The sequence below is a fragment of the Choloepus didactylus genome, chromosome 5 (genome assembly GCF_015220235.1).
Source record: "Choloepus didactylus isolate mChoDid1 chromosome 5, mChoDid1.pri, whole genome shotgun sequence".
NCBI classification, from domain to species: Eukaryota; Metazoa; Chordata; class Mammalia; order Pilosa; family Megalonychidae; genus Choloepus; species Choloepus didactylus.
In genome coordinates this window covers 48982756-49006020 of record NC_051311.1, presented here as the reverse complement: position 1 = coordinate 49006020, position 23265 = coordinate 48982756, and the positions used below count along the sequence as shown (strand labels likewise).

General features: G+C 40.7%; 1 protein-coding gene across 1 annotated transcript in view; it reads right to left on the bottom strand.

Annotated features, from left to right (window-relative positions):
* Positions 1-16574, bottom strand: part of DENND11 (DENN domain containing 11) — a 50005-nt gene extending 33431 nt beyond the window's left edge. Inside the window, exon 1 of the mRNA XM_037836001.1 lies at positions 16266-16574. Within this exon, the coding sequence (XP_037691929.1) occupies positions 16266-16533 (268 nt within the window). The 5' untranslated portion in view covers positions 16534-16574. The remainder of the gene's footprint in view (positions 1-16265) is intronic.
* Between the last annotated feature and the right edge of the window lie 6691 nt (positions 16575-23265).

Genomic DNA, 23265 nt, shown 5'->3' with positions numbered 1-23265 from the left:
TCAGCCCCTCTTGCATAGTGGTATAGCTCTATGAGTATATTCTGGCCAATGGAATGTGGGCAGAAGTGAAGTGTATAGTTTTTAGGATGATCCTTACAGGATGGGAATCTGCTGCCCCCTTCCTCCATCTCGCTAGCTGAAATGAGGAGGTGGTGACAGGACATCTTAACTCATGCAGACTAGGCCACCAGCCTGCAGATCATGGAGAGGATGATGGAGAACAAGCCAATAAGAGTATACTCTGGGTGTCCCCATGGACCTGGGCAAGCATTCCAGCCCTGGGTCAGCTATGTCCTGATTGTTACATGAAAAAGAAATAAGCTCATATCTTAATTAAGCCGCTGTCAAATTGGGTGTCTAGTACACATGGTTAAACCCATATCCTACCCATAGCCTAAAATCACTATTCCTCAGCCTGATTCTCAAAGCCCTCCTCCTTGTTCCTTTGGGTATAACCAATTCTTATTCTACAGAAACTGAAAAAATCAGATGGAATGAGCAACATCCTGTTAGTTACATCCTTCACTTGTAGATGGATACAGGCCTCTCTGGGTTGGGAAGAAAGCTTTGTCAGGGTCTGGCTGGTGAATTAAGGAATGGTGCACTGGCTCCAGCACACCACTCAGGATGAATACTTCTGCTGACACACTATTTAAATGAAAGCAAGTTAGACAGAGCTACTATGGCCCTTATCCCAGTCTATTATAATCATTGTTTTAGATGTTTGTCTCCCAGCACACTGTTAACTTCTTAAAGGCAGGAAATTTGCCTGGTTCAACACACACCCCCAACACAGCACAGCGTATAAGACAGGACAGCCCCTCTGCTCCCCGCCCTTTTTTAAACGCTTTTTTTGAGGAGGGGCATGTTTTTAAAAAGCTAACTAATGAATAAATGTTAATTACCCTATGGATGGTAATGATATTGCAGTTACGTAGGAAAGTGTCTTTATTGTTAGGAGGCTTATACTGAAGTATTTAGGAGTGAAGCATCATGACATATGGAACTTACTTTCAAATGGTTTGGTAAAGAAAGTGTACCTACAGCAGTTCTGCTATAATGCTTGCTGAATTTTTCCAATGCAGTTGAAACATTAGGGAACAATCTGAGCATGGGAATTTCACATCTGCTTATGTGTGATTTCAATCATAAGAAACACAGTGAATGCTGACAACAGCACCCAGCTGAACTGAGCTACGTAGGAATACACAAAACATGCAAACACACATACAAACACACACCCCTTTCACTGTGGGTTATGAGCCATGCCTGTTCACATCTGGCGTTACAACTTTCTGTCTGATTTCAGATTATTTTTCTTCCACCATTTCACAAAAACTCAAAAGCACAACCCTTCCTACATCTACTTCCATGTGCAAACTTCGGGTCTTTTTTAAGGTAAAGGACCATATTTAAGGAATACTTAGGTATTTCTTAATCATTTAACATGCATACAACTGTGCTGTATCGGTTTCTTTCTTTTTTTTTTTTTTTAAGGTGTCACTGACAAGAGTTTTTGAGTGTTATGCTCCCAACCCCATTTTCCCCATAAGCTCTGTGGTTTTCACTGTATGATTTTCTGTAGAACAGTGAGTCTTAGGAATGCACATGCCACATTATGGCAGAACTCCCTGTATAATGATAAATGTTAAAGAGAAAAGTACACAGGTTTTCACTGTACTATTCTTTTGACTTTTCTGAGGTTAAATATCTTACTATACAAACTTGGGGCAAATAAATGAAATAATAGAGATGTCAGAAAACATAAAGCAAACATAAAGGACTTTGCAAAACCAAAAAATAACTGAGGCAATGTACCACTGATAATAGGGGAATGAAGAAGCATCACGGCTAACAGTCATCCTTTAACAGAAATATCACACTATTCTCACAAACTGCAAGCCAGTTTATAGATGGAACTTAGAGAGGATTAAAGGAAACAAATTTTGCAAAGATAACAATCCTTACGGTGAACCATTTAAAGCCAGAAAAACGTCATACTGGCCCAGTCATCACATTCTTTGATTTTCCAAAAAGCCGTGCCACACATTGGGAACTCTGCCAGGAAGATTTCAACAGAAGGGGTCATTCCAAGGGTAGCCAGCCAAAGAGAGAGGAGTAACCATTGACAAGTTCTCCCCCCATCCCCCAAATTTCCTTCTATTTCCATGTCTTCCCTCTTCTTGGACTACGCCTTGGGACTATCACTGGTACCTACGGGCCCTGCCTGGCCTCTTGTTGCAAAGACAACTTATGAGGAGGGATCCACACCACTGCATGAGGAACAATGGGGTGATCTGCACTGTGTACATTCAAGCCAGTCACTCAATAAATATTAGCTGAACGTAACTGGGCAGCATCGTGCCAGGTGCTAGGCTCATGCAAAGGCAAATACATCCCTGTTTAAAAGAATTCAGACTAACAGACTATTGGGCTGGCAGGTCAGTAACTCAGGGAAAGCAGCATGTGCACCTGACTCTGGATGTGAGGATGGCCTGAACACCCCCCACCCTCACCCCACTCTATTGTTGTAAAGGTTAGCCTGGCAGCTCTGTGTGCCTAGGTCTCTCAGAGCTAATGTTTGATAAGCTTAAGCTAGGAAAGACATAGTTTGCCCTGTCTCTAAATAAAGCTGCCTCTGTCTTCTAACTATGTCTGTCTAAACCTGAAGGCCATACCACCCAGGCATATTTGGATTTCACCCAACCACCATTTCTCTAGCGAGAACAGTCACTAGATGCTGTTACAGATGCTATTAGGAGGTTCATCTCAAAATAGTTAAAGTAAAGAAAGCAATGATCCTGAACCAACATAATCTCTTTCTAATGGGAAATATACGACATTTCTTTCTCCTCTTTCTTCCCTGTTGGGTAACTCCCAATCAAGAAATTCCTTGTGAGGTGTTCGTTTCATAAGCAGTGATTGTCTCACTTGAGGTCCAGTTACAGAGCTTTCTGACCTCAAGAGTGTGGCTTGGCACCAGTTTCCCCTTCTCCAACAAGAGTTTTACTCTTTCCAGCAGCTTCTTCCCATTTGGTATAATTCTAGTCATGAAGTAAAGGGGAATCATGTCTTGGAAGTAAAAGCAAGAATTCCCATAAGCTCTGTGGTTTTCACTGTATGATTTTCTGTAGACCAGTGAGTCTTAGGAATGCACATGCCGCATTATGGCAGAACTCCCTGTATAAGGATAAATGTGGGACCCAGCAACACATGCTGTCTATATATAACAACCTTCTGAGGGAGCCACCAAATCCCAGAGATGGAATAAACCTCAAAAGATTATTGGTATTGAAGATGGCAGACTGGTGAGCTGTATGTTTTAGTTACTCCTCCAGGAAAGTAGGTAAAAAGCCAGGAACTGCGTGGACTGGACACCACAGAGCAATCTGTCTTTGGGCATACTTCATACAACACTCATGAAAACGTGGAACTGCTGAGATCACCGAAATCTGTAAGTTTTTGCGGCCAGGGGACCCGCGCCCCTCCCTGCCAGGCTCAGTCCCGGGGGAGGAGGGGCTGTCAGCTCCAGGAAGGAGAAGGGAGAATTGCAGTGGCTGCTCTCATCGGAAACTCATTCTACTGATTCAAACTCCAACCATAGATAGACTGAGGCCAGACACCAGAGACTCTGAGAGCAGCCAGCCCAGCAGAGAGGAGACGGGCATAGAAGGAAAACAACACGAGAAGCTCCAAAGTAAAAGCAGAGGATTTTTGGAGTTCTGGTGAACACAGAAAGGGGAAGGGCGGAGATCAGGCCTTGAGGCGCATATGCAAATCCCGAAGCAAGGCTGATCTCTCTGCCCAGGGCACCTTTCCTTAATGGCCCTGGTTGCTTTGTCTATTAGCATTTCAATAACCCATTAGATCTCTGAGGAGGGCCGTTTTTTTTTTTTTTTTTTTTTTTTTTTTTTTTTTTTTTTTTTAAATCCTTTTTGCTTTTTCTAAAACAATTACTCTAAGAAGCTCAATACAGAAAGCTTCAAAGAATTGAAATTTGGGCACGTCAAGTCAAGAGCAGAACTAAGAGAGCTCTGAGACAAAAGGCAATAATCCAGTGGCTGAGAAAATTCACTAAACAACACAACTTCCCAAGAAAAGGGGGGTGTCCGCTCACAGCCACCATCCTGGTGGACAGGAAACACTCCTGCCCATCGCCAGCCCCATAGCCCAGAGCTGCCCCAGACAACCCAGTGTGACGGAAGTGCTTCAAATAACAGGCACACACCACAAAACTGGGCGTGGACATTAGCCTTCCCTGCAACCTCAGCTGAATGTCCCAGAGCTGGGAAGGGGGAGCAGTGTGAATTAACAGAGCCCCATTCAGCCATCATTTGAGCAGACTGGGAGCCTCCCAACACAGCCCAGCAGCCCAGAACTGCCCTGGGGGGACGGCACTCACCTGTGACATAGCACAGTCATCCCTCAACAGAGGACCCGGGGTGCACAGCCTGGAAGAGGGGCCCACTTGCAAGTCTCAGGAGCCATACGCCAATACCAAAGACTTGTGGGTCAGTGGCAGAGACAAACTGTGGCAGGACTGAACTGAAGGATTAGACTATTGCAGTAGCTTTAAAACTCTAGGATCATCAGGGAGATTTGATTGTTAGGGCCACCCCCCCTCCCCGACTGCCCAGAAACACGCCCCACATACAGGGCAGGCAACACCAACTACACACGCAAGCTTGGGACACCAATTGGGCCCCACAAGACTCACTCCCCCACTCACCAAAAAGGCTAAGCAGGGGAGATCTGGCTTGTGGAGAACAGGTGGCTCGTGGACGCCACCTGCTGGTTAGTTAGAGAAAGTGTACTCCACGAAGCTGTAGATCTGATAAATTAGAGATAAGGACTTCAACTGGTCTACAAACCCTAAAAGAACCCTATCAAGGACAGCAAATGCCACGAGGCCAAAAACAACAGAAAATTATAAAGCATATGAAAAAACCAGACGATATGGATAACCCAAGCCCAAGCACCCAAATCAAAAGACCAGAAGAGACACACCTAGAGCAGCTACTCAAAGAACTAAAGATGAACAATGAGACCCTAGTACGGGATATGAAGGAAATCAAGAAGACCCTAGAAGAGCATAAAGAAGACATTGCAAGACTAAATAAAAAAATGGATGATCTTATGGAAATTAAAGAAACTGTTGACCAAATTAAAAAGATTCTGGACACTCATAGTACAAGACTAGAGGAAGTTGAACAACGAATCAGTGACCTGGAAGATGACAGAATGGAAAATGAAAGCATAAAAGAAAGAATGGGGAAAAAAATTGAAAAACTCGAAATGGACCTCAGGGATATGATAGATAATATGAAGCGTCCGAATATAAGACTCATTGGTGTCCCAGAAGGGGAAGAAAAGGGTAAAGGTCTAGGAAGAGTATTCAAAGAAATTGTTGGGGAAAACTTCCCAAATCTTCTAAACAACATAAATACACAAATCATAAATGCTCAGCGAACTCCAAATAGAATAAATCCAAAAAAACCCACTCCGAGACATATACTGATCACACTGTCAAACATAGAAGAGAAGGAGCAAGTTCTGAAAGCAGCAAGAGAAAAGCAATTCACCACATACAAAGGAAACAGCATAAGACTAAGTAGTGACTACTCAGCAGCCACCATGGAGGCGAGAAGGCAGTGGCACGATATATTTAAAATTCTGAGTGAGAGGAATTTCCAGCCAAGAATACTTTATCCAGCAAAGCTCTCCTTCAAATTTGAGGGAGAGCTTAAATTTTTCACAGACAAAGAAATGCTGAGAGAATTTGCTAACAAGAGACCTGCCCTACTGGAGATACTAAAGGGAGCCCTACAGACAGAGAAACAAAGACAGGACAGAGAGACTTGGAGAAAGGTTCAGTACTAAAGAGATTCGGTATGGGTACAATAAAGGATATTAATAGAGAGAGGGAAAAATGTGGCAAATATAATCCAAAGGATAAGATGGCCGATTCAAGAAATGCCTTCACGGTTTTAACGTTGAATGTAAATGGATTAAACTCCCCAATTAAAAGATATAGATTCGCAGAATGGATCAAAAAAAATGAACCATCAATATGTTGCATACAAGAGACTCATCTTAGACACAGGGACACAAAGAAATTGAAAGTGAAAGGATGGAAAAAAATATTTCATGCAAGCTACAGCCAAAAGAAAGCAGGTGTAGCAATATTAATCTCAGATAAAATAGACTTCAAATGCAGGGATGTTTTGAGAGACAAAGAAGGCCACTACATACTAATAAAAGGGGCAATTCAGCAAGAAGAAATAACAATCGTAAATGTCTATGCACCCAATCAAGGTGCCACAAAATACATGAGAGAAACATTGGCAAAACTAAAGGAAGCAATTGATGTTTCCACAATAATTGTGGGAGACTTCAACACATCACTCTCTCCTATAGATAGATCAACCAGACAGAAGACCAATAAGGAAATTGAAAACCTAAACAATCTGATAAATGAATTAGATTTAACAGACATCTACAGGACATTACATCCCAAATCACCAGGATACACATACTTTTCTAGTGCTCACGGAACTTTCTCCAGAATAGATCATATGCTGGGACATAAAACAAGCCTCAATAAATTTAAAAAGATTGAAATCATTCAAAGCACATTCTCTGACCACAATGGAATACAATTAGAAGTCAATAACCATCAGAGACTTAGAAAATTCACAAATACCTGGAGGTTAAACAACACACTCCTAAACAATCAGTGGGTTAAAGAAGAAATAGCAAGAGAAATTGCTAAATATATAGAGACGAATGAAAATGAGAACACAACATACCAAAACCTATGGGATGCAGCAAGAGCAGTGCTAAGGGGGAAATTTATAGCACTAAACGCATATATTAAAAAGGAAGAAAGAGCCAAAATCAAAGAACTAATGGATCAACTGAAGAAGCTAGAAAATGAACAGCAAACCAATCCTAAACCAAGTAGAAGAAAAGAAATAACAAGGATTAAAGCAGAAATAAATGACATAGAGAACAAAAAAACAATAGAAAGGATAAATATCACCAAAAGTTGGTTCTTTGAGAAGATCAACAAGATTGACAAGCCCCTAGCTAGACTGACAAAATCAAAAAGAGAGAAGACCCATATAAACAAAATAATGAATGAAAAAGGTGACATAACTGCAGATCCTGAAGAAATTAAAAAAATTATAAGAGGATATTATGAACAACTGTATGGCAACAAACTGGATAATGTAGAAGAAATGGACAATTTCCTGGAAACATATGAACAACCTAGACTGACCAGAGAAGAAATAGAAGACCTCAACCAACCCATCACAAGCAAAGAGATCCAATCAGTCATCAAAAATCTTCCCACAAATAAATGCCCAGGGCCAGATGGCTTCACAGGGGAATTCTACCAAACTTTCCAGAAAGAACTGACACCAATCTTACTCAAACTCTTTCAAAACATTGAAAAAAATGGAACACTACCTAACTCATTTTATGAAGCTAACATCAATCTAATACCAAAACCAGGCAAAGATGCTACAAAAAAGGAAAACTACCGGCCAATCTCCCTAATGAATATAGATGCAAAATCCTCAACAAAATACTTGCAAATCGAATCCAAAGACACATTAAAAAAATCATACACCATGACCAAGTGGGGTTCATTCCAGGCATGCAAGGATGGTTCAACATCAGAAAAACAATCAATGTATTACAACACATTAAAAACTCGAAAGGGAAAAATCAATTGATCATCTCAATAGATGCTGAAAAAGCATTTGACAAAATCCAACATCCCTTTTTGATAAAAACACTTCAAAAGGTAGGAATTGAAGGAAACTTCCTCAACATGATAAAGAGCATATATGAAAAACCCACAGCCAGCATAGTACTCAATGGTGAGAGACTGAAACCCTTCCCTCTAAGATCAGGAACAAGACAAGGATGCCCGCTGTCACCACTGTTATTCAACATTGTGCTGGAAGTGCTAGCCAGGGCAATCCGGCAAGACAAAGAAATAAAAGGCATCCAAATTGGAAAAGAAGAAGTAAAACTGTCATTGTTTGCAGATGATATGATCTTATATCTAGAAAACCCTGAGAAATCAACGATACACCTACTAGAGCTAATAAACAAATTTAGCAAAGTAGCGGGATACAAGATTAATGCACATAAGTCAGTAATGTTTCTATATGCTAGAAATGAACAAACTGAAGAGACACTCAAGAAAAAGATACCATTTTCAATAGCAACTAAAAAAATCAAGTACCTAGGAATCAACTTAACCAAAGATGTAAAAGACCTATACAAAGAAAACTACATAACTCTACTAAAAGAAATAGAAGGGGACCTTAAAAGATGGAAAAATATTCCATGTTCATGGATAGGAAGGCTAAATGTCATTAAGATGTCAATTCTACCCAAACTCATCTACAGATTCAATGCAATCCCAATCAAATTCCAACAACCTACTTTGCAGACTTGGAAAAGCTAGTTATCAAATTTATTTGGAAAGGGAAGATGCCTCGAATTGCTAAAGACACTCTAAAAAAGAAAAACGAAGTGGGAGGACTTACACTCCCTGACTTTGAAGCTTATTATAAAGCCACAGTTGCCAAGACAGCATGGTACTGGCACAAAGATAGACATATAGATCAATGGAATCGAATTGAGAATTCAGAGATAGACCCTCAGATCTATGGCCGACTGATCTTTGATAAGGCCCCCAAAGTCACCGAACTGAGCCATAATGGTCTTTTCAACAAATGGGGCTGGGAGAGTTGGATATCCATATCCAAAAGAATGAAAGAGGACCCCTACCTCACCCCCTACACAAAAATTAACTCAAAATGGACCAAAGATCTCAATATAAAAGAAAGTACCATAAAACTCCTAGAAGATAATGTAGGAAAACATCTTCAAGACCTTGTATTAGGAGGCCACTTCCTAGACTTTACACCCAAAGCACAAGCAACAAAAGAGAAAATAGATAAATGGGAACTCCTCAAGCTTAGAAGTTTCTGCACCTCAAAGGAATTTCTCAAAAAGGTAAAGAGGCAGCCAACTCAATGGGAAAAAATTTTTGGAAACCATGTATCTGACAAAAGACTGATATCTTGCATATACAAAGAAATCCTACAACTCAATGACAATAGTACAGACAGCCCAATTATAAAATGGGCAAAAGATATGAAAAGACAGTTCTCTGAAGAGGAAATACAAATGACCAAGAAACACATGAAAAAATGTTCAGCTTCACTAGCTATTAGAGAGATGCAAATTAAGACCACAATGAGATACCATCTAACACCGGTTAGAATGGCTGCCATTAAACAAACAGGAAACTACAAATGCTGGAGGGGATGTGGAGAAATTGGAACTCTTATTCATTGTTGGTGGGACTGTATAATGGTTCAGCCACTCTGGAAGTCAGTCTGGCAGTTCCTTAGAAAACTAGATATAGAGCTACCATTCGATCCAGCGATTGCACTCCTCGGTATATACCCGGAAGATCGGAAAGCAGTGACACGAACAGATATCTGCACGCCAATGTTCATAGCAGCATTATTCACAATTGCCAAGAGATGGAAACAACCCAAATGTCCTTCAACAGATGAGTGGATAAATAAAATGTGGTATATACACACGATGGAATACTACGCGGCAGTAAGAAGGAACGATCTGGTGAAACATATGACAACATGGATGAACCTTGAAGACATAATGCTGAGCGAAATAAGCCAGGCACAAAAAGAGAAATATTATATGCTACCACTAATGTGAACTTTGAAAAATGTAAAACAAATGGTTTATAATGTAGAATGTAGGGGAACTAGCAGTAGAGAGCAATTAAGGAAGGGGGAACAATAATCCAGGAAGAACAGATAAGCTATTTAACGTTCTGGGGATGCCCAGAAATGACTATGGTCTGTTAATTTCTGATGGTTGTAGTAGGAACAAGTTCACTGAAATGTTGCTATATTATGTAACTTTCTTGGGGTAAAGTAGGAACATGTTGGAAGTTAAGCAGTTATCTTAGGTTAGTTGTCTTTTTCTTACTCCCTTGCTATGGTCTCTTTGAAATGCTCTTTTATTGTATGTTTGTTTTCTTTTTAACTTTTTTTTTCATACAGGTGATTTGAAAAAAGAAGGGAAAGTTAAAAAAAAAAAAAAAAAAAAAAGACAAACAAGGGGAAAAAAAAAAAAAAAAAAAAAGATGTAGTGCCCCCTTGAGGAGCCTGTGGAGAATGCAGGGGTATTCGCCTACCCCACCTCCATGGTTGCTAACATGACCACAGACATAGGGGACTGGTGGTTTGATGGGTTGAGCCCTCTACCATAAGTTTTACCCTTGGGAAGACGGTTGCTGCAAAGGAGAGGCTAGGCCTCCCTGTATTTGTGCCTAAGAGTCTCCTCCTGAATGCCTCTTTGTTGCTCAGATGTGGCCCTCTCTCTCTGGCTAAGCCAACTTGAAAGGTGAAATCACTGCCCTCCCCCCTACGTGGGATCAGACACCCAGGGAAGTGAATCTCCCTGGCAACGTGGAATATGACTCCCAGGGAGGAATGTAGACCTGGCACCGTGGGACGGAGAACATCTTCTTGACCAAAAGGGGGATGTGAAAGGAAATGAAATAAGCTTCAGTGGCAGAGAGATTCCAAAAGGAGCCGAGAGGTCACTCTGGTGGGCACTCTTATGCACACTTTAGACAACCCTTTTTAGGTTCTAAAGAATTGGGGTAGCTGGTGGTGGATACCTGAAACTATCAAACTACAACCCAGAACCCATGAATCTCGAAGACAGTTGTATAAAAATGTAGCTTATGAGGGGTGACAATGGGATTGGGAAAGCCATAAGGACCAAACACCACTTTGTCTAGTTTATGGATGGATGTGTAGAAAAGTAGGGGAGGGAAACAGACAGACAAAGGTACCCAGTGTTCTTTTTTACTTCAATTGCTCTTTTTCACTCTAATTATTATTCTTGTTATTTTTGTGTGTGTGCTAATGAAGGTGTCAGGGATTGATTTAGGTGATGAATGTACAACTATGTAATGGTACTGTAAACAATCGAAAGTACAATTTGTTTTGTATGACTGCGTGGTATGTGAATATATCTCAATAAAATGATGATTAAAAAAAACAAAAAAAAAAAACAAAAAAAAAAAAAAAAAAAAAGATTATTGGTATTAAATAGTTTTGAATAGTCTTAAAACCACCTAAGATGATATTATAGCCAAAGCAAAGGAAAAAAAAAAAAAAAAGGAGTCAGGATAAAGAAACCTGAAGCAAGAAGAAATTAATCCTAGTGATTAAAGTCAACCATATGCCAATTCATGGCTGAATTCCAATGCATTAATTTTACATAGGAAAGCCTTTCCATTTCGCAGACCCAGTATAGCCTTATACTGGGAGACCGTGTGGTGTGGGAAGGAGCACAGGCTCTGGAGGCAGCAGGCTCTGGTGTATGGGCTCTGCTGCATTCTGCCCTCTGACTTTCGGCTCTGCACACCTGTTTTTCTTATCATGCTAGTAAACACCATTGGGAAGATTAGAGGCAAGGTCCTCGAAACACCTAATAGTATCTTAGTGCCTGGCACCAAGCAGGCACTCAGTAAGTGGTAGGCTTTCTATTAGAACTCCTCCTTTACTCTTCTAGACTTTTAAGAGAAGAAACAAAATCACAGCAGATGGCCACAAACTGACTTCTCCCTGGAAACCACAAGCAGGTGAATCACCAACAGCCTGGGAAAGATTCTGCCAGAGTGAGATTAATAAAATTAACCACAATTGTATTCCACTGACATCTGATGGGAAATACAGAGAAAGGATGATGGTAGTATTAATCATTCTAAGATACTTTCTTGTTGGATCCCAGAACTGGCCTTCTCTTTGCCTCCTTCATTGGAGCTGAGCCTCATTGGAGCCATTCTGAGGACTACTCTTAAATCTCAAAAATATGCTTCAAATTTTCCATTCTCACTTTCCCACCCATTGCTGAAGCCATTTACTATTTGCCATGAGTCAGATGACCAGGCAGCATTCCAAGTTAAGCCTCAGACACCAGACCCAGCCTTAATCAATGAAGATTAAAATTAGTGTGGAAGTGATTTTTAAATATCCATTCGACATAAACATAGGTGCATTCAGATACATTGAATTAAATAGGTGTTTATTTGTAATTTAGGCATTGGCTAGGAGGTGAGGAAAGAACATGGAGCAATTCATCCCTAATCAGGAAGAACAAAAGAAAAAACCTCTTAAAACCCTCAGCAGGTGTTCCTTCCCTCAGCCAACCCCACTTTCCCCCCCAGTCACTTAATACAAACCTGTACAGCACTGGAATTTTCCCAGACACCCACAAAATAACCCTGGGTGAAACAGAGCAGCTTAAAGTGATTCCCTTATAAAGAAACAGCCCTGTGAGGCAGATTCACAGGTGTCCAGACATTGCAGGTCCAAAGCTTTATCTGCCTCAGGCCCACCTAGAATTCCTTAGTCACACAATGAAACAGCTATAGTTACCACCATAGCCACTGGACAGGGGTGGGGTGGAGGTGGGGTGGCTGGGAGGCTGATTTCCAAGTGTGACAATAACTTTTTCCTTAATTAAGCAGAGGAAAGTAAAATTTCACTAGAAATCCAAAGAGCAAAATAAAAACAAAAATAAAAAAAACCAAGGCTCTAAGTAATGGAGTTGAATACAATGAAAAAGCAATATTCTGGCTGCCAACCTCTCCCACCCCACTTACATAGTTAGCATCTGGGGCTAGTTTCAATAGCAGCTTTGTAGCTTAGACAGCCAGCACCGCCATCCTAGGGGCTCCCTGCTCCAGATAAAAACTGAGTGTATACGTAAGTGTATGTGGGTGAGTGTGTGTGAGTGTGACAGCAAAGCCTCTACCACCTCATCTTGAAACTAAAGCCTCTGTCTTAATTTTATTTGTAGATCCAACAACCATAATTTTCAACCCGAGTCCAAGGAAAACATTCTTTATGTCTCTCCTTTCTTATGATTCTTCCTACAAGTGCTCCACCCAGCTTTCCAAAACTTGTATCTAAAAGTAGAAAAGAAGAATTATTCTATCCCTCGACAAGTCTTGAGAATCACTGAGCACATACCTGCCTAAATATACACACACACGTGTGTATACACACACATTCTAACAAGGATCCACTTTCACCCACAGAGACCCACACACTTCCTTAAAGATGGACCATAACTATGGATTCTCTCACCCCCACACCTGCCCCCCCACACACACAGATTCAGATACAAGCTAAGTTTCCCATACTAAATGGGAAGATGACTGAAATGCCCACAGCCTGGGAAGTGAATGGCTGGGTGGGTGAGGGGAGAAGGGAGAGCCCTTAGTAAAGGAAGGAGAAGACACAGGAAGAGAAATGGGAAGTTGCATAGGCAGGCAGCAAGCAAGTGAGAGAAACTAGCCAAGTTACTCCCACGTAATAACTTCTGTGATATGCTCTGATTTTGATAAAGAATCCAGTATTCTTTACTACTCTTGGTAACAAAAGCTTAAGGAAGGGCAAAAAGTCTTATTGACCCAAGGTTAACCTGTAGCACAAAGCAGATTTGCCTTAGTAGTAGAGGTAAAATTGGGACTACAATAGGGAGACAATCCTGGTCCCAGTGATGTCCCCAGTTCCCTGGACAACCGTGGCCTGCACCTCTCTGGACCATGATTTCCTCAGCCATCACACAAGGGGGCACACCAGGTGCTCTCTGAGGACCCTGGTCCTAGCACTGAGTTCTTGAGAACCCCAGAAAACGTTCATTCATTCAGTCTTCTATCTGAAAGAGATGTACCACATCATTTTTCTTTTATATAAGGATGGTCAGAATATTTTTACAGGCTGCAAAGTGTCATTTTTGACTGGGTTTGATGACAAAAGAAAAACGAGTTTATGGGCGAGAAACAACTGCTTTCTCCAAAATAAAAAGAACAAAGTTAAAAGGTCCTCTTTCTCTCACTCTCTTTCCCTCTCTCTTTCTCTTCCCCACCCCCTGGATAGAGTAATGATGAGAAGTTAGGGAACAGAGGCTCAGGCAGTGTAGTGTAACAGAAAGACTGCACTTAGCAAGGATTTACTGGCTAGTTAATATTTGCAAATGACTTAACCATCCTTGGCCTGTGTCCTTGTATAAAAAATGAGTATAAATGATCACCAAATTACAGTGTGATGATGAGAATTAAATGGAACAGCATTTAGAAAAATGCCTGCACAGAGTAAATGTTTAAGTATCACTTACAATCCCTTCTTTCCACACAAACCCTATCTGAAAACCATTACACACACGTTTGTGTGTGTGTCTATATATGGGTATATACATACACATTCCATATACACAAACCCACAAAACACACTCACCAGCTGTGACTGACAATACACAGTGGAGGGTCCCAGTGATTTTGTGCTTTTCAATTTTATCAGGTCTTTCTTGTGTAGGGTTTTCTTTTCTCCTTCCCTAGAATTTATCCCACCAGCGCTTCTGCAAGAGGTTCAGTATGAAATCAGAGCATGAAAAATGTTCCTTTTCTGTTTCTTCTAGTTAAACACTTCTCAGAAAGAATCTTATGCTAGTTATCTGTTTACAGGAAGGCGATAGGGTAGCGCCTAGGGAATATAATTAGTTACAAAGTAATTTTTTATTATTAAAAAAATTTCTGTCTAGCAACAAGGGTTAGTATAGTAAAAAAAAAAAAAAAAAAACCAGTATTTTCAAACTCCTGGTAACTGGGTGTCCCAACCAACAAGTGGGTCACAACCAGCATGTGTCATGAGCATTTAAAAAAAGAAATGAAATGAAATAGAAAATAGCAGTATGCTTTGCATGTAGGAGGGTTCTGTACTATTTCACGAAACTTTTATTTCAGTTACATATGTATGCAATCATATCAGATGGTGATGTAAAACAAAAACTACATGGTGGGTCAAGTCGAAAAAGTCTGAAAGCCATTAGAATAGGGCAAAGGAGTTAGAAAGCCCCAGTTCTCCTTACCACAAACTACTGCTACAGGAGGGACTTGACTTTACCTTTGTGAATCCCAAGTTTTTTCTGTGTTTTGCTGGCTCATAATTCTTGCCTAAAGTTAGGTTACTCTGCCTCAAACCATCATCTTCTGCTATACCTGAAAACCCACCTAAAGACCTTAACCCTTTTCCCTCCCACTCCACACCATCCCCATCAGGCTAGGTGTTCATAAGTCCTTCACTATGGGCTACATGTCCTCCTGGAGGACCAAGGAAGGAACTCCACAAGAAGCAAATGTTTTCCTTCACTAATAGGCACTCCACATCCCAGCAACTCTATTGGAGATACCGACAGAAAAACACATCAGGGTTTTTTGTTTTGTTTTGTTTTTTTAAGCCCTAGAACCCTGATTATGAACATCTCCTCCCTCCAATACATAAAGAACAGAGGAGCTCTCCGATTTACCATGCCCCATCTGGAGCTTTCTAAGAGAGCACATCAACTCACTCACTTTATAAGCCTCAGAATCTCTCACCACTAAACAGCATAATTCCGCACAGTGTGGGTAGGCTAAAGATAATGTAAAAAAAAAGCTCTTTAATTCTCCAAGCATATGGGAAAAAGGGTCTACCTGAGGAGGTTTCTCGTTAAGTCGGTCTTCCAGCTTAATTCCTCAGTCCCATCCCCTAATTCTCCCGGCACTGACTCCTCAAAAGAATGCCCTCAGAGAAAGTGAACTTGGCCGCTAGGAAAGTTATCCTACTGAAGTGACAGGGAGCGCGAGAGAGGAAACCGAGAACAGGGAGGCTCAAGACAAGATGTTTCGGGTGGAATTCACCTGGGGGCTTTCTGCCTCCTTTTCACTTGAAAAATCTTGGAGCCAAGCAAGAAAAGAAAGAAAACAAACAGGTATAGCAGCTTAACATTAGAGAAGTGCAAACACGACTGTGAGAATAGGAGTGCGAACTGGGGAAGCTGCCGAGAAGCAACCGGACAGAAATGAGAGGAGGGTCGGAGGGTGACAAACAAAGCCCACAGGTCCGGTTCGGTGTGGGGCGCGCGCCCAGACCTTGCGCAGGAGACTTTGCTCTGTTCCGCGGGAGGGGGCTGAGGACATGCCACCCCCGTCCCTCCGCGGCTCCGGGAGTCCAGGGCCGGGTGAGGTGGGGGAGATGCAGGTGTGTGGGTGCGGGTGCGCGCGCATCAAGCCCCTCCCCCGCCAGCCCCAAGCCCGAGGGGCGGCCTGACCCCTCCCCGCCGAGTCCCGGAGCGGCTCTCACCCGAGCGCGGATCGAAGGTGACCACGAACACGGCCACCACCTGGTCCTCCTCTGTGTCGCCGAGCTCAAGGCGCCCGGGCTGCAGCAGCACCTCGGAGGGACCCAGCTCCCCCGGCTCCCGCCTCCTCAACGGCTCCGCGGCGGGCCGGGGCCCCCCGCCGCTGCCCCAGCCCCGGCCCCCAGCCTGCAGCTCCGGGGCCTGCGGCAGGGAGACGGCGGGGCCCTCGGCCCAGCGCAGCAGCGGCGCCGCGTCTCCCTGCTCCACCATGGCGAAGCGAGGAGGAGCCGCGGGCGGCGAGGGGCGGGGGCAGGGGCGGGCTGCCGGGGCGGCCCGGGCGGGAACTGCCCTCGCGGAGCCGGAGCCCGGAGCCCGGCGGGGCCTCCAATCCCCCGCCCTCAGTCTCCAGATTGCCCGAGGCCCCTTCACCTGCTCGCGTCCCGCCCCCGCATCTCCTCCCACTGCATTCTCACCGGATCCCAATCAAGCCTAAGAATAAGGCATTCTTGGAAAAGGCTGAACTGAACTTCCAGCCCGTCTTGAGATTTCATTTTTGCATATACGTATATGTGTGCTCATGTGTAGGAAATGTGTGATGACATGACACACGTCCGTCGGGATCTATCTACCTGGTATGAGTTGAGATGCCTTCTCTCCTGAGATTCCCTTGTGCGATTCACCTCTGTGAATTTTTATATACCACCATGTTTTTGAGTCCCTAGTCATATGGACCATGACAAATATGTATTACATAATACTGAATGCGTGGCAAAAGCTGCTAATATGCAGGAAAGTGAAGCAGAGGAGGGGAGCCCTGGCTGCTGGGGTGTTGTTTGGGCTTTGGGTGTGACCTGATCTCCTGGGGTTGCACATTTTGGTATCTGGCCTGGAGGTCTTGTGTGTATATAAGCCGATCTTCTGTGTCCTTGAATGAGCTGAATAGTGCTGGCCCTCAAACTCAGGAGCTGGAGTATGCCTGGGGCTCCCCATACATTTCAGTGTGATACCTGTGTAGTCCACAGACTGTTAGGTGATCACTTGCTTTTTGGGGATGAGGAAGTTGGACTAAATATATAAATGATGACAGCAGTCTCTATTCTTTAGGGTACAGATACTGTATAAATACATTCACGTTACTGTATCACAGATTTTGGACTAGAAGCAACAGCCTTGAGCATTCATTGATTTTTATCTCCTTGAGAATAAGGGTTAAACAATATTATTGCATCTCCGGTAGTAGGGCAGGAATCTTCATAAACATCCCCTGGCATAACACCTGGCATGTAAATCCTCTCCCTCCTTCTGAGTAACATAAATTGTGGGGACCTTCCTAAACCTTGGATGAATTGTGTAGCTGAACACTTACCTCTTTTTACTTCTTTTTATTATTTTAATGGTGTTTTAGATTTCTTTAGCTGCTCAAGCAACTACCATGCAATGGGTTGGCTTAAACAATGGGAATTTATGAACTCATAGTTTTGAGGCTAGGAAAAAAGTCCAGATCAAGGCATCATCAAGGCAATGCTTTCTCCCTAAAGACAGGCATTCTAGGGTTGGCTGCCAGTGACCCTTGGTTCAGGACTCCTGTCACATGACAATGCATATGGTGGTTTCTCCTAGTCTCTCCCTTCTCTTTTGGATTCTGTTGATGTTCAGCTCGTGCTTCCTGTGACTTTCTCTCTGCCTGTCTGAATTTCATTGTACTTATAAAGGACTCCAGTAATAGGATTAAGACTCATCTTGAACGAGGTGGGCCTTAATTGAAGTAACCTCATCTAAAGTTCCTACTTACAATGGGTTCATACCCACCAAAATGGATTAAGACCAAGAAGTTAGGATTTAAGAAACGATTATGATTACCAAATAATTATATAAATATTTCTTTTTACTTTCTAATGTTTTAGAATAGCCATAGGGAAATATCTGAAATTGCTAAACTATAATCCATCTGCCTTGATTTTATAATGATTGTATAATTATATAGCCTTTATCCTGTGACCTTGTGATTGCAAAATATTTGTGACTTACCCTCACTTGTACCCCTTTTATTGTTTTCTCAACTTTATTTTTTTTTTAAATTACTTTATTTATCAACTTTAGAGTCTTATAATCACAAAGACAACCCCCTAATGTTAATGAAGGAACTTGTGTCAGCTCAGAACTAACCACTGACTTGTTCTTGTAATGGTTAGCTTAGTTCTAGCATAGCTCCACACCTTTACATTTGTAAATTGTAGCTGTTTATTTTCATTATTGTAATGGTAACAACTCCCTCTCTCCTTGTTTGAACCCTTAGATCAGGGAGACAGATTTTTAAGCCAATAGGCCATCCAATCTCCTCTTCACACTTAGCAATATCTCTCTTCAAAACGCTGGTGTCTGAGGAATTGGTCGTTTGAGTGCATCAGACAGAGAACCACCACCTTCTATTGGTATCAGTTTTTCTGGGGTACGTACAGCTCCAAACCACCACAAATGGCTATTCCTGTTTCTCATTCCCACCCCTTCTGAAATAATTTAGCCATCAGATTTACACCAAGGGTTAAAGCATTTAAATTTTTACTTTTAAAGGTAAAATAAGGCTTCATAGAAAATCCTTAATCAATTTCCAAACCATCAGCTTTAGGGCCAACTTTCCTCTTTCTCCTGGGAGGGACTTCCTTTTCCTGGTCTTTTGTGTGGTCTCCCCTCACCCCAACAGTTCCCTAGTTTAATTCTTCAAGTTGTATAAATACCAGAAAAACAAACTCATCACCTTCATTTCAGTTTGCCATGTAACCCCAATAGTATAGCTTTTTTCAGTCTTCATTTATGAATCAGCTCACCAGCCACAATGTCTATCTTTATATTCCTTGTGCTTTGAATGACAGGTGATCAATAAATATTTGTGAACTAAGTGAATGAATAAAAGTAGAGACATATCTCTGTACAACTGGTCCCTCTTGACAGGCTTAACCTTGTATCTTGCACATGCTAGGTACTCAAAAATGTTAATGACTCCCCTTTTACAGCCTGAAAGAGTCTATTTCTGAGCATGAGATTTATCTTCCTGTATCTACTGGAAGATATTTCACAAGATTATGGAAAAACAGCTGATTGAATTTTGCTCTTAGTACAGCTCTGGTGGGGAATGAGATGTGGAGAATAAGAGGGGAGGAAGGGGCAATCAGAGACCCTTGGATGATGTTTATTACATTTCAAAATGAGTTTGCCTAGAATTCCATGTCTAAATTTTTAAATAAAATGTATTTTAATTTCCCCAATATTAAATAGGTCTCACATATAAAATACATTAAAGTACTTTTTATCTATAATCTTACGACTAAGTTGGCCACCATTAAGATACAGTTATCATATTTCATCAAGTCCAGGATGCAAATTTTTTCACTTAACATCACTGATGGCATTTTACGATTACTATTGACATGCACTAAGGTGGAGTTCTAACAGAGATTTGTGTTTGCTTTTGCCAGCCATCTTGAGGCACAACCAACGGAGACTACTTTGAGTTAAATTCTTTGCTTGATATTTTTGGACAACACTAGTAGTGTGAATTCAAAATGCAAGCTAATGTGCATACTGACTTATAGTTCAAAATCTTAGGGGAGATATTTCCCTACCTCCATTCAGTGACAAGGTTGAGACAAACAAGTATCCTTGCTGGTCCTTTCTGTATGAGAAGTTTATTTGCCACAGTTTTATATAGGAGTATCTTATTAGACTTTCGATTTTGGGCATTTTTAATATTTTCTGGTATGTAAAAGTAATGGCATATCTGAAAATAGATGGTAGGTTATTTTTCTTTTCCTATTTTTACATAGTTGAAATCATGCTCTACATCAATTTTGTATTCTTTTTTCCCTTAACATCAGAACTTGAACATTTTTATCATCCTATTAGAAACTTTTTATAGGCATCATTTCAATGATTTCCATTGTAGGTATGTTTGGTAATTATTCATTTTCTCATTGTTGAGCAGTCAAGCCCTTCCCGTTTTTTGTTTGACCAAATTTCTTACTTAACTAACACTAGGTACCTATGATATATGCCATGCTTTGCACATGATCCTGGGACAGCTGTGAAGAAAACAGATGTGGTCTCTCCTCATCAGGCTCACAGCCTAGCAGGGAAGGCAGCTATCAAGCAAGAAATGAAATATAGAATGAAGGGTCCAGGAAGGGCAAGTATAATCAGCCATTCAAGTTGTCAAATTATGATAAATTGCTAGAGATGACAATAGTAGGTTAAAGTGTATTCATGTTTTTAAGGTTCTTGATTATACTGTCAATCATGGATTCACAAGTGTATAAGGGTTCAGTTTCATTTCACTCTTGTCTGAATTAGGTCTTGTTACTTAAAATTCCTTTTGCCAATTTGGCATTTTGTTTTAGGTTGATGTTTTGTGACTGAATCTATTCATTTTCAAAATATATGTTGGCTATTTGTGGTTCCTCTTCATTGAATTGTCTGTTTATGCTGTCCTTTGCCCACATATCCTCTGGGGTCTTAATGCTCTTGTTACCAATTTGCGTGAATTATTTATTCAGTAAGAATATTCATATTTTGGCATACTTTTCATTAATATTGTTCCCAATTCATTGTTTGTTTTCAATGCCATTTATTTGCTTTATTAAATATAGAAGTTTCAAATTTTATATAGTCAAACCTATTATTCTTTTTGTGATTTCTTATGTTGCTTTGACATTTAGAAAATTGACCGCACCCAGAAATTTTGTAAACATTCAGTTTAATTTTCTTCTAGTTATTTAGATTGATTTCTCCACATTTAATTTCTTAATCTCTTTGATGTTTATATTGATGTGTGGTATGAAGTGAGAATCTAAAAAATAATTATTGAATAGTTAACCAATTATTTCTATATCACTTATTGAACAGTTCTGACCCTTCCTGTGATTTGTAATTCTCCTTTAAAGTGCAATATTAAATTATGGGTATTCACTAATCTATATATCCTTCCCTATTGACCTGTATACTTTTATATTTGTCTTCACTAATTTAATTATTATACATTTTTCAAGTTTTATTTCTAGGAGGAACAATTTTTTTTCATTACTTTTGTCTTAAAAATAATCTTCAGCTATTCTTTGACTATTATTTTTCCATGTGAACTTTGAAATTATTTTATCCAGTTTCAAAAAAATGTGATATTTTATTCAAATTGCATGAGAATTACATATGTATGGGAGAAGAATCAACATCTTTTTATCATTAAGTGTTGCAGATGTGGAGAATTAGCAACACTCATTCATTGCTTGTACGAATGTAAAATGGTACAGCCACTGTGGAAAATATTTTAGCAGTTCCTCAGAAAGTTAAGAATAGAATTATCATATGAACTGGCAATCCCACTTCTAGGTACAGACTCAAAAAAGAATTGAAAGCAGAGATTAGAATAGATATATGGACACCAATGTTCATAGACACATTAATCACAGTTGCCAAAAGATGGAAGCAACCCAAGTGTCCATCAACTGATGAATGGAGAAACAAACTGTGATATATGCATACTATGCAATATTATTCATTTGTAAAAATGAAGTTCTGATACATGCAACAACATGGATGAACCTTGAAGACATCATGTTGAGTGCAATACACCAGAAACAAAGGGACAAATATTGTATCATCTCACTGATAGGAAATAATTAGAATAAGCAAATTTATAAAGTAAAAAATGATAATGCAGGTTACCAGGGGCTGGAAGGAGGTTAGGGAATGGGCAGTTAATGCTGAATTGGTACAAAAATTTGTTTCAGGTGAAGGAAAAGTTTTGGTAATGGATGGTAGTAATGGTAGCACAAAATTGTGAACATAACACCATTGAATTGTATATCTGAATGTGGTTAAAAGGAGAAATTTCAGGTTTTTTTTTATATGTTACCAGACTAAATTAAAAAAAAAATCAGACTATACAACACAAACAGTGATCCCTAATGTAAACTAAGGACTATAGTTAATAGTACAATTATAATAATATTTTTCCATCAGTTTTAATAAAGGTACCACAAATACAAAATGTTAATAATAGGGAAATCTGGGTGAATGTGTGTATGTGAGTGGGTGGGGGTGGTATTTGATAACTGTATTTTCTGTATGATCTTTCTGTAAACTTACACCTTCTCTAATAAAAAAATATGTTTTTTAAAAAGAATACATAGCTTGCTCCTTGGTTCACTCTGTATATATTTATTGAGAAACTACTGTGTGGCAAGCTCTGATCCAGGTTTAGCTTGCTCCTTGGTTCACTCTCTATATATTTATTGAGCAACTACTGTGTGCCAAGCTCTGTTCCAGGTAATCCAAATAAAGCAGCAAACAAGAGTTAAGCCCCAGCCATCATGGAATTTAGATTCTACCAGGGGGTGGTTGGGGGGCAGGCAGACAATTTAAAAAACAAGCCATTAAATATATATTATGTGATCATAAGTGCTATGAATAAAGATGAAAACAGGTAGGGGCCAGAGAATAGGAATGGGTACAATTTTAGTTTATCAGGGAAGACCACTAGGATAAGGTGCTCTTTGAGCAGAGACCTGAAGGAAGTGATGGGGATAGTGAGCCATGTAGACGAGGAGGATAGAGCATGCCAGTGAGAGCAAAGGCTCTGAGGAAGAAAAGTGCTTGCATCTGGAGGAACAGTGAGGAGCCGAGAACAGAATGTATGAGGGGGAGGATGGCAGGAGTTGAGTCAGAGAACTTGTGAGGCGGATTATAGCCTCGTGGGCCTCTGTATGGGGACTGGCTCTGTATTCTGAGGCATTGGAGGATTTGAATACAGGAATGCCATGATCTTCCTTACCTTTAAAAGATTCCTTTGGCTACTAGGTGGAGAATAGACTGCAGTGAGGCAAGGGTGAAAACAGGGGGACACCAGTTAAGAGGAGGCTACTGCCTCCAGGGAAGAGGTAATGATAATACTGGAAAGATTTCTCATAGATTGGATGTAGAATATGAGAGGAGAGCAGATAATGAATACTCAAG